Raw genomic sequence first — 12,391 nt, 5'->3', positions numbered from 1 at the left:
GAGATGTTCTAGAAAATGTCACTTGAAGAGGAAGTATTGATTTTAATCTGGCATAACACTAGTTATCATTTTAAAATCGGTATTATCATTTAAACTTTATTTGTAACCCAAAGGTCTGTTGTAATGGATTGCCTGACATCCCGTCATTTGTACCTGTATCAATATTGCTGTGTAAAAATTCTGTATCAGAATAATGATGGTACTATATATCATTTGATTTATTTTTAATATCATATGCTTATTTTTGTCACAGCTGTCAGTTGTTATTACAAGCGGATTTCTATATAGCCCACGTTCTAAAATGGGTAAAGACTCCAAAGTCGGTAATATAGCACTAACAGTGTGTAAGTTTTCATTTTACGTACTGGAAGGTTCTGTTTGCATGAGTTTTAAGGTAGTATAAAAATAATGTGTTAAATCAGTGAGGTTTTGGAGCATGAAGGAAAATTATGACATGCAAAACTGACTGTAATCAGGAATGGACTCACAGGACTTCACTGTCTTGATTCAGCAAATAGTAACAGGGTGTTGATCACGGGTGGTTAGGCAGGGTGCTAGGTGCTGGCCGTACAGCGATGCCAGTGTAGCCTGGCCTTGAAAAACCCACCGAGTGTTGTAAATGGATTCAACGTTGCAAATAAACAACTTCTGGGATGTGTTTAACTGACTAAAGTGACCGTGCTAACCCACTAACAGTTGCAAAAAAAAAATTGTCCATTTTGTAGTTACTTATTCAGCCAGGGCTTACAGATGCACATTATGTGTAACTTTACCTCTGGAGTAACGTGTCCCATAAGTGTATGGGATTTTGCTGTACTGAGTACCATACTTGGTCATAGAAGGATTACTTTTGGTTCAGTTTAGTTTGGGTTCAAGAAACATTCCTTGGTCAGTTTGTTGGATAAGGAAAATAGACTTCAAGTGGAATTATGGGTAATTTTGCTCAGTGCTCTTCTTATATAACGTTCAACATGTCCTTTTTCATAAGTGGTGAAAACTTGATAGGGTCCTTCCTCCGTTTCCCCCCAGGTTAAAAGACGTATAACTTTTATAGAATTTTGCTTTTATATATATACCAACTTCATATTTTAAATCGCTACCTAGAAACTTAGGCTACATGTACACAGCCAAGAGGACGAATGTGAAGCTTGTGTAGAAAACTTAGAACTGTACCTACTGACTCACTACGATCCAAAGGAAAACAGAACTTTGTCATTTGTTACCTCTCTCCGTCGTTATTATTTTTATTGAGGAGTGTACCCTTCTACTTGGTTATTATTTTTTAACTTGTTACCAAAGTTAGCACCTATCAAACCACTGTTTCAGAAACCTTGCGATCATGCTTCATGGACAGCCTTTAAAATAATTCTGTGCAGAGCACACAAAGTCTTGGGCTATAAAGATGGTGGTGCTGTTTCTTCCAGTCCCCGGGACAATCTCTCACTGAAGCTGGAACTTCGTAGGCCAGAATTTCTAAAAGTAAGGTAAAGTGAGAATTTATGCAAGAAAACTTTAGTCAGCTATCTAGTCTGATATGAATATTGTGAATGGATTCCATCCTTTCTAAGGTAGAAATAGACCTTATGCCAGAAGCTACTGACCAAACTCAAACGGACCTTTGGATTTCTTGGCAAACATTGATTTTCATGAAAACTGTCGTGTCTGACTTGAGCCTTTTTTTAAGAGCAGCATTTTTTTTAACTGTAGAAAAGTGTGTGCCCAAACTGTGCCCTTATGAACCCGGTTATCTAACTGAAGACCTTCATCCTTCCCAGCATATCCCTGTGTCTTTTGTTGGAGCTTTACCAAACCAGACCAGTGATAGGTGAAACACATAAACAGACTTTACTCATCTTTGGTTCTATCATCAGAAATCTCACCCGACTCTTTTCTCACTTCGTTTTTCACAAGATTATAAAGTCAGGCACCATTTTAATGGTTTTCACAAGTGGTGTTTTCTCACGTGACTGGGAACAGGCCTGTTCCCTAGAGACAGTACTGAGGCTGGCATGAGTGTGTGTGGTTCATTCTTCAAAGCAAAACAATAACTTCTTCTTATGGAAATTTTTAAACATCAACAAAACTAAACAAAATCGTATGAGGAAGCCTCTGTCTCCATCATGCAGCTTCTTATCAATAATTATCATCTCAATGCCAGTCTTGTTTCACCTCTACCCACCTCCCGCCCCACCCTCAAACCTTCACCTCTCCTGTCTTGTCTCGAATCAAATCAGTTTCGTCCCTTCTCCATAGGGTCCACTGTGAGATGGACAGGCACAGCCTTGTGTGTTGGTAGTAACATCAATCCTCCTCCTTTTATGATGGCTCTCTGCTTAGATGTTGCCAAGGCCCTTTCACTGATCAGCCTGTCCTCCTAAACATTTCCTCTTAAGATATATTTTTGCAATCCCAAGTTGGAGTTCAAAATGGAGGAGCAAAGTATTTTCAGACCCAGGATGTGCGTATATGAATGAATATTTACTCTTGTATAAAATTTTAAAAGAAAATATTTGCTGCTCAAAGTAAGAAATTTTCACCGTAATATTGCTAACTGTGTATTGTGATTGGGCTCTGGGAGTTAAACGTCGTCTGCTACCGTTAGTCTGTTGGACAGCTGATCTTAAATATTCCCTGTTAATTCTCCGGGGTTTCGGTTAGGGAGGGGGAAAATCCCTGAATGGAAGGTATGGCTGGTAGACTCCAATTGTCTTCCACAATTCATTCATCCATTCTCAAATTCTCTCTCTCCCCCCGCCCCTCCCCCATCCCTCTCTCTTTTCTCTTTCCTCCCTCCCCCCTCCTCCCTCCTTTCTTCCTTCTTTCTCTCCCTCTCCTTGCCCCTCCCCCAAGACGTTTTACCTGGGTACCGGGTCACTCATCTGGACATCTAGAGACTGCATTTACCGGCAACCCTTAGCCAGATGTGACTTAGCAGTGGAGCGTGGGCAGAAGTGGTATGCCTCACTGCCTTAAAAGTAAGTTGCACTCCCCTCCCTCTCCAGCAGGGAGACGCAGCAATGAATCTGGCTCCTTTGCACCCAGAGTGTGAAGGTGCGGCTAACCCACCAGTGGGTCACTGAACGACTTCCTGGAGCGGTCACCCAGCCGCCCAGAGATGCAGTTCAGCCACTCCGATTCGAGGGCTCTGTTCAAACACTTCCGCTTCTCCCCTGATCAATATGAACGGAATCATTCTTTTCAAAAGTGCATCATTTGGTTAATACCTCTTTCTGTGATCTTAAAAACTTGGTTTTGGTGTTCTTGCACAGGGGTTGCCCTGCAGAAGAAGGTGGACTCAACCCCCAACCCCCCAAATTGGTTTGGATGTTGGGACAGATGCTGCCACACACGCTGGAAAGACGTGACAACATTGGTGACTCACGTCGTGGGATTTTCTGGTGAGAACAGAGTAGGTGCAGGTCAGCCCAAAGTGGCAACAGCGAGGCAGTTTGGTTCGTTTTAGTTTTTATTATGGTCAGGTGGCGGGGCTGGGTGAGAAATCCTACCTGCTGGGGCGGGGAAGGACAGAGGAGAGTGTGAGGCTGGAGTATGGTCGGTGCTCAAACATCCAGAATGGAGTTTTCATGTTAACTGCAGTCCTGAAAAAATATCATAATGAGAAACTGATAACCAAATGGAGGAAGAATCTTCAAATCAGAAATGGTTAAATTCACATTCTTTGTTCCATACACGAGGAAAATGTGTAAATGTATTTTTTTAAATTTATTTATTTTGGCTGCGTTGGGTCTTTGTTGCTGCGCGTGGGCTTTCTCTAGTTGTGGCGATCGGCGGCTACTCTTCGTTGCGGTGCGCAGTGCAGTGGCTTCTCTTGTTGCGGAGCACGGGCTCCAGGCACGTGGGCTTCAGTAGTTGTGGCGCACGGGCTCAGTAGGTGTGGCATGAGGGCTCAGTAGCTGTGGCTCACGGGCTCTAGAGCGCAGGCTCAGTAGCTGTGGCGCACGGGCTTAATTGCTCCGCGGCATGCGGGATCTTCCCGGACCAGGGATCAAACCTGTGTCCCCTGCCTTGGCAGGCAGATTCCCAACCACTGCACTACCAGGGAAGACCCTAAATGTATTTCTTGATGCTACTGTTTCAAACTCAAATATGTCATCTACCCACGGATTAAGAAATTTGGGAGATAGAGTCACTGAGGCTCATTACAACCGCACATTTTCTTATGACGTTTAAATGAATTTTAATCTCACCAAGAGGTGCTAGAAAAAAAAGAATAAACTTCAAAAGACAGACTTTCAGTGAACGAAGCTGTTTTTCCAACTAGCAAAAAGTAAAGTAACATGCCGTTAGCAGAAGACTAATCACGCCTTTGTATAATTGTGTTCCTTTTAATAGAAGCAGGTATTAAATATATATCTAAAGGTGTTGATATGTTCTAATATCTTTATAAAACTTATAAAGTAACTTAGAAATTTAAAAAAAATCTTTTGTCAGACCACATGTCACCCTACTCGTAAAGGATTAGAACAATTATGCAAATCAAATTCTAGAAATAGCTTTGGTATCCCATAATTCCTCAAGATAGATATGCAAATGAACTGGATCGTGACTGTGGGTTAAAAGAATTACACACTATATGGTTAAACTCTAATTTAGTATGTCACTCTCCAGAATGAATACCTGTGACAGGGGTTCTTTCCTATCTATTCTTCCTTTTTTTTTTTTTTTTTTTTTATACATGTTCTTCCTTTTTTTTCTTCTGCTAAGCACATTGCAATGCAAATTGGTCAGGACTCAGGGACTATAGGGGGAAAGTATAACGGGGGCGGGGAATAAATATGTTAAATGAAAAAGGCGAGGACAAGTTTCATCCCCTCATGCATTTTAAATTTTATGATCTCTAGAGAATATTTTAATAAGGCACGTATTAAGTCAGCGTTGCAACTTTAATAATTTTTCAAAGCCTTTCACAATTACAGCACATCTACGTATCTTCAAGAAAGTGAAACCATTTACTGCACCCTCCAGGTTCCAACACAGGTCCTAACCGAAAAACAGCGTGTGCTTCTCAGATAGCACATCCTGGCAGAAAGCAAGATTTTCATCCCAGAAAGCTACACAGACTGGCATAACTCAGGTAATAAAAATATCTCGAGTGATGTTTTTAAATATACACTTTCCTACCAGTTTACATCTTCTCTACCCAGAATAGGCCGGCCACTTAAAACTTAATTTGTAAATGACTGAATTATTCCTCCTAGAAGCCAAGCGGTAAAATAGCTTTAATTTACCTGTCTCCTTAATGTTACTGAGAAATAAGACAACTGCGTTTATGCCTTGACATTGCAGCTTAAAACATTTGTGCATGTTTTCTCTGTGTAATTTGTAGTGACTTTGAGTCTTCGGGCTTTCAGATATAAATTTCAAGCTGTTTATTTATCTTAAATGCCTGCAACCAGTATATAGGGTGAATCGAATACTTACTAAGACTTTTCTCCTTTTCCCTTGAGCAAAAGCTCGAAATACCTTTTTCGGTAGGGTAAGCCTGCTACTCCCCCTTCCTTTGGAAAGAGGGGAGAGTGGTCTCCTGGAGAGCTACCTGTTTGATTTCTGTTCGGTTCTGACATTTCTAATCTGACTTGCTGGCTCTCCCTGCAAAAAGATTTTAGGTAACAAACTTTCTCCATTAAAACGACCACATCCCTTACTGGCACTTGAGCATTCGCATAGAGTTGGAACAGAAAACTTTGAAGAGAGAATTATGTGGTTTTATTTCCCTTAGAAACACTTATTTTGAAAATGGACCCCAGAGTGAGGAGAATGTGGGAATCAGAAAGATGGGGAAGGTGGAAACTGGGCAATTTTTTGTTCCGTCTTCTGGTTTTTCCTGCTTTCCTCAGTAGGGCAACCAGAGATAGTCTGCCTAAGGGCCCTTTTCGGGGCAATCAGCTGTGAGGTCTGTTGTCCTCATTATCCCGAGCTCTTTTTCTCGATCCCTCTTCTGGCGTATCTCATGTTCTGCCTTGATTTATGGTTTGGGGCACATTTGCCAGGTTTCTCCAATTACCTTGCTAACTCATCAGCAAGAGAACTGGACCTTTCTTATCCTCTGTGTTCCCCACACTGTGCACTTCCCAACATAGAAACTGGCTTCTTATTCACTTAAGTACCTTTGTGACCACCTAGAGGGGTGGGATAGGGAGGGTGGGAGGGAGGGAGACGCAAGAGGGAAGAGATATGGGAACATATGTATATGTATAACTGATTCACTTTGTTATAAAGCATAAACGAACACACCGTTGTAAAGCAATTATACTCCAATAAAGATGTAAAACAAAAACAAAAACAAAAACAAAAAGAATCCTGGCTGCTTCAGTCATTCTTGTAAAACAATAAAATTAAACTTATATATGGGAACATATGTATATGTATAACTGATTCACTTTGTTATAAAGCAGAAACGAACACACCGTTGTAAAGCAATTATACTCCAATAAAGATGTAAAACAAAAACAAAAACAAAAACAAAAAGAATCCTGGCTGCTTCAGTCATTCTTGTAAAACAATAAAATTAAACTTATAAAAAAAAATACCTATGGATAAGGTGGATTCATTCAGGTGGTTTTCCAGATATCTATAGCTAAATTTATCATACTAAAAGCTTAAAAATACACTGATCATGGTAACCATTTTTATAAAGTGCAATTAAATAGAACCAGCCTTGTAATAGTTATTTTAAAAAAACCTTCTAGATTTATTTCCATCTAAGAAATCAAGTCAAATCTATTTTATTATTTTTTTTCCAGAGCCAGGTTTATCTAACAGTTAACAGCCGGCTGAATGATCTGATAACTGGAAATGTGAATTGAATTAATAAATAAGCCTAATTTTTAAAAACTTGTGACTACAGTTCCAGCATATCAGGCATATCTGTCAAGGGAGTGGAGAGGATGGACTTGTTTTAAGTATTGTTGCAGTTAATTGTTGCTTCAAATAACAGGCTTTCTGAATATTAGTGCCTGAAGCAATAGCAGTTTTTATTTCAAGACGAGAAATCTAAAATCTAGAGATATGAGGTTGCATGTTTGGGTAAGTAGATCAACAATGTTAAAACAGATGTCTGCTCTTTTTATCTTTCTGGTCTGCTATTTTCACCATGTTGACAGTATCTCTTCTCATGGTTGCAAGATGGCTGCTGTGGCTCCAAGCATTACAGCCTCATCAAAAATATCCCAAAAGGAAGGAAAAGGGAGGGCAAGAGGGCTCTGTTCTTAGGCTGAGGTAGATCCCAAAAGTCTTGTCCAAGTTGGAGAAAAAGCATAAAGAACCCCGTGGACTCAGATCAAGTTTGCTTTTAATTTTGTTTACTCGAGAAACAGCTAATAAACAATGCAAAGGATAATTATATGGGTCTAGAATATGGATGGGTGGAGACAGTTTCCCATTACCTCCTTTGCCTCTCACAGAGGGGGTCTTGAAGTCCAGTGGTCTTGGAGGGTCACACAGAGTGGCACCTCTGCCAGGTGAATGGAGAACAGTGTTTTGAGTCTGCTGCATTTTACAACCTCAGCCCTCTCAGTTCACGGACAACTTGAAATGCCAGTAAGCCTGCTACTCAGCCCACCGTGGCACTCAGATCTAATGACTGTGTGTGGAGACTTGGAAATTTTTCAGGACCTGCACGGGGACAATCTCCCCTTCTCTGTAGAGGTTAGTTCACCCTTTATGTCTAAGAGTTCAGCCTGTATGTTTGAAAGCTTAACAGCGGTTGAGTTGGGAAAAGAGGAGGTAAGGACTTTGGACGCAAGAAACAACGCAGCAAAGGCATGTTGGTGTGACCCAGTATGGTCTGTTCAGGGCACTGCCGGTGACTTGCAGTGGCTGGAGCACAGAGCCTGAGTAGGGAGTGGGAGGATGTGAGAGCAGCGCAGGAGCCAGGAGCCCAGGTGTGCACCGTGCGAGCCCAGCAGAGGGGTGACTGGGCCAAGAAGACCTTCCAGAAGTCTTGGATCTGAGTCCAGCACAAACCTGATGTTCAGCCAAGACCCAGGGGCACAGCTGTACAGGTTAGTTATGCCCGTGTCATCCCAGTTATTACATATTGTGAATATTGCCTCTGCTCTAGAGGAGTTGGTGAGGGATTCCCCAGGCAGAGGAGGGGGACGGGCTTTCCAGGGAGAGCTTATACAAAGGTAACCAGAGAAGGGAGAGATGGAAATATAAGGGGAAGATGAGGCCAGGGTGGTGGAGGAGCCGGACCATAAAAGGCCTTCTGTGGCAAACCAGAATTTTGCACTTGAATGGGTCATGGAAAGACAGTGAAGGGTAGAACCAATCTTGCCAACCCAATGATCCATCCTGACTCAGCACCTGGACCTGGGACCCTGTTACCTCTTAGGGGCAGGGCGTTTGAAAATGTAGATGGCTGATGGTGAGCCCAAAGCCTTGGCAGAAATGATTGTGTTGTATTTTTTTCTTTCAAAAGAGGGAGAAAGAAAGGAAGAAAGAGAAAGGGAAGGAAGAAAATAGAAGAGGAAAGGAGGGAGAGAAGGAATAAGAGAGGGAGGAAGGGAAGAAAGAAGAGGAAAAAGGGAAGAAAGGAAAAGGAAAGAAAAAAGGAAAGGTAGAAACCAATATGGCAAGACTGACAAGATCTGGCAAGGCTGAATGGTGCATATGGAGGTTATTCTTCATCATTATGGTTACTGATTTGTTATTCGCCTCCCCACTTTGAGATATTTCAATTTGTAAAAAATGAACATGGTCAGGTGGAAATCTAAAAGTAGATATAAGTCTTTCTGCAAAGCGATTCGACATATGGTGTCAAAAGACCTAAAAATTCTCATTTTTGACCCAATAATTCCATGCCAGGACATGCAGAGATTTATAGACAAGCAATCTATTTTCTTTTGCTTCAAGTATAGACATAAGCCATTAATTTCACCTGGGGAGAAGTGACGGAGGAGTTGTGCTAAATTAACTTGTCAATGACAGAAAATGAGCTATTTTAATGGAAGTCTTCCCCAAATACATTGTTCCTGCCCTGGTACAAGAAATAGAGTATTCTGAAATACAAGTAACCTTCTCTTGATGATTCTTTATTAATATAATTAACAATCAAAGTACAGGCTAATAAATTCAGTGATGAAAGTAGCTGTTGAGGTGCAAGGGGAGTTTTGTTCCTGCACAGTATTCCTCTGGACAGCTATAGTTCCTCTGCATCTCTCGGTTCTTCTTTTTCCTTTACAGTTGGCCGTCACTTCTCATTACTTGTCACTTGAATTCTCATTAGAAATGCCCCATCCAGTCAGAACAAAGCAAAACAAAAAAACAGGAGTTAGCCCTGACAGCCTAGTTCCTATGCCATGGCAGGTGCTAAAAATTCTGACCATCACATAGGCTTAGTGACTTCTATTTTTTGAACTTGGATCACTTGTGGCCGGTGGGGGTGATGTTGCATGAGGAGAGATTTACTTCCTGGGCCTGTCTTTAGATAAGCTAAGGTTTCTGATGAATGGCCCCTGGATAATCAATGTCTACCCGGTCGTATGATCTGGGGAGAAACAGGCTGATAGTTACTCGTACTTTCCAAATAGGAGACTGTCTGCATAGACTGATTGACATTTACGGACAAAATAAAATAATGCTGACCATTCACCTGCGATAAATTGGCCACACCCTCTTATTATGACTTATCCATCTTGGACTGAATATTTAATAGTTTATATTATGCACAACTCAAATTTCAATATATTTACTGTACCCACTTTAATTATTATTTTATCAAAATGGTTACTTTGCTTACATTCATGTTTTATATGTTCATTAAAAAGTTTTGAAGCAGGTATATATACATACTGATTCTTCCCTTGAAGAGAAGATCTGCAGATTTTTTATCTTGCATTTTAAGTTAACAAGCCTCCAAATGTCTTAGAAATTATGGTCAGCTAAACAGCATGCACTAAAAGGATAATAAAAACATGAGTACCTTAGACGCATATTACCACCTGTCACAGTCTCAAACAACAACAGGAACAAAAACCCACTCCAAAATGAAAATACTGGTATATTTATATAATGCAAAGAGAAATACAGATATAAATCCTCAAAACGGAAGATACGTTAATAAAAATGTAGCATTATAAGCGAAAAAATACAGTACTTGCAGAATTTAGTCTTTCAACTTAAGGTTACAACGTGTCTAACAAAGAAATAGTACTTAAAATTACAGTTCTCATTATTAATTTAAAATAACCATCAGAAGAACAGCACAGCTTAACCTAGCAAACATTTTAAGGAAATGCTTTGTCTCATAGAAGTAGAGTATCATTATATTCCATCCATTTATACCATGAACAAAAGAATAACAATTTTCAAAGTGGCAATTAGTTTCATAAGACAGAATAAAACTGGGCTCTTCAAAGCACAAACTGTTCCCCTAAAATTATTTTAATTTTTATTGGCAAAAAATACCTTATCAGTTTTGATTTAGCACTCTGCTTGTCTCTGTGAGCCCTCCCAATCCGTGAACCACAATCAGTACATACAAAAACATGCAATACTGTATTTTCCCCACACCATTACTAACCAAAACACTTTTTACTCTTTTGAAAGGTACAGTTTTACAGAAATGTTTCCACTCAAGATTGGTATGATACAAAGAGCAGTTGTCACTGACGGGCATTTCCCAGTAGTATAAAGCAAGGTAGGAAACAAATCTTGTGTTACTTGTTACTGATTAAAAATGACTGCCTTGCTACTCGTTCCCATTTCTGCTCTTTAAATTCAATATCAATACTGAACAAAATTCTCAACGCCTTCAAAGAACCACAGCAGTCCAACTGACCCCACCGATGGCAATTCAGAGGGAACTTGAGACAACTTTCTCTCTTTCTCCTGCTGCCAACAGAAGACCCTCAAGAAATCAAACTCGTGAAGTCCCCCTGGGTTCCTCTACCTCAATGCAAAATGTAATGCCACTTGAGGTTGTCAAAAATAGCTTCTGTAGAAAACTGGCCATGGTCTTTAGGAAAGGTTGCATGAAAAAAATTAGTTTAGCCTTTATTGAAAAAAAAAAAAAAAGAGAGAGAGTAACTCATGGAATAAAAGACATCAGTGCCAGTACAAAGACTCCAGGGCCTGCTGTCAGGATGAAAATATATTTAGGAGAACAATCGCAAGGAGCTGGGGTGGGGCTGGGACTTCGAAACCCTCCCCCCAAAAGGAGTCTGTACAATCCTAGTGATGATGCACTTCGAGAGCCGTTTTGAAGGCAGCTCAGAAAATTAAAATGGGGGCAGAAGGGGGAGAAAAGACATCACTGTCCAAGCCAAAGGGAGAGGCCGGGTTGCGGAGCAGGTGAAGGGAGAGCCACTTATAAACCGATGCCTTTCAAGTCGCAGGGGAGGGTGGCCTGGGTGGCCTGGGGGCTCTGGCAGCAGGGGAACTGGGCTCGGAAGCAGTCCCTGAGCTCTCTGTTGAAGAGGAAGCACACGACGGGGTTGATGCCGGCCTGCGCGAAGGTCAGCCACACGGAGGCCGTCAGGTAGGCCTGGGGGACAGCGCCGGGCCGCACCAGGACCCGCATGTAACTGGCCACGACGTAGGGCCCCCAGAGGAACAGGAAGAGCAGCGTGACGGCATAGAACATCTTGCACAGCCTCTTCTCTGTCTTGAACTCCTCGAGCACGAGGAGGCGGCGCGCGCCACGGCCGGGCCCGGCCGGCCGGATGCCCACGAGCGCGGGCGGCGTGGGCCCGCGGCCGAAGCCCGCCGTCCAGTTGGCGGCCGCCTGGCCGGTGGCACCGGGGCCGTGGAAGGTCCAGTCGTGGCTGGGGGCGGGGGCCTTGCGGCGATCATGGATGAAGAAGAGCAGGCGGAGGTAGACGAGGTGCGTGGCGCCCACCACCACGGCCAGCAGCAGCAGAAAGCCCAGCGCGCCGGGGGCGCCGTCGGACCGCTGCTCCAGGGCGCACGGCGCGTCCTCGTCGTCGCCGCCGCCGCCGTCCAGCACGGGCGGGAAGGCCGCGGCCAGCGCCAGCGCCCAGGCGGCGCACACCAGCATGGCGGCGCACGGCCAGCCGGCCAGGCGCTCGGCGTAGAAGCGGTGGTGCGCTATGGCCAGGTAGCGGGTGACGCCCACGCCGAGCAGCAGGAAGGCGGCGTGGAAGCAGAAGAGCGCGGCCAGGAAGGCGAGCAGCTTGCAGCCCAGCGCGCCCGGCGGCGCCCCCGCGGCGGCCGCTGCCCGCCGCGCCGCCAGCATGACGGCCGGGAGGCAGGCGAGCGCGCGCAGCCCGTCGGCCAGGCACAGGTCGAGCAGCAGGTAGTACGGGGCGCGGTGCAGGCTGCGCTCCCGCACGATCAGCAGCGCGAACAGCACGTTGCCCGCGAGGCTAACGCACAGCAGCAGGCTGAGCGTGGCCAGCTTGAGGCC

The 12,391-nt window shown here is 43.4% G+C and overlaps 2 protein-coding genes across 3 annotated transcripts in view; one reads left to right on the top strand and one right to left on the bottom strand.

Annotated features, from left to right (window-relative positions):
- Positions 1-11,332: 11,332 nt before the first annotated feature.
- GPR27 (G protein-coupled receptor 27) lies at positions 11,333-12,388 on the bottom strand (the record flags this gene model as incomplete). The annotated part of the gene is made up of 1 exon (XM_007447674.1): positions 11,333-12,388. A coding segment is annotated over one exon (1,056 nt), but the record flags the coding sequence as incomplete, so codon positions are not given.
- The window catches only part of EIF4E3 (eukaryotic translation initiation factor 4E family member 3), a 65,761-nt gene continuing 65,106 nt past the window's right edge, over positions 11,737-12,391 (top strand). Inside the window, exon 1 of one of the 2 annotated variants that reach the window (XM_007447663.1) lies at positions 11,737-11,848. The gene's annotated coding sequence lies outside the window, so the exon portion shown is untranslated. Of the gene's footprint in view, positions 11,849-12,111; positions 12,281-12,391 lie in introns of those variants that run through there. The other variant, XM_007447662.1, reaches the window with a different exon arrangement.

The sequence above is a fragment of the Lipotes vexillifer genome, unplaced genomic scaffold (assembly GCF_000442215.2).
Source record: "Lipotes vexillifer unplaced genomic scaffold, Lipotes_vexillifer_v1.1 scaffold1008, whole genome shotgun sequence".
Classification (NCBI taxonomy): Eukaryota; Metazoa; Chordata; class Mammalia; order Artiodactyla; family Lipotidae; genus Lipotes; species Lipotes vexillifer.
The sequence above is the reverse complement of the archived record's forward strand: the minus strand, read 5'-3'. Positions and strand labels throughout refer to the sequence as shown.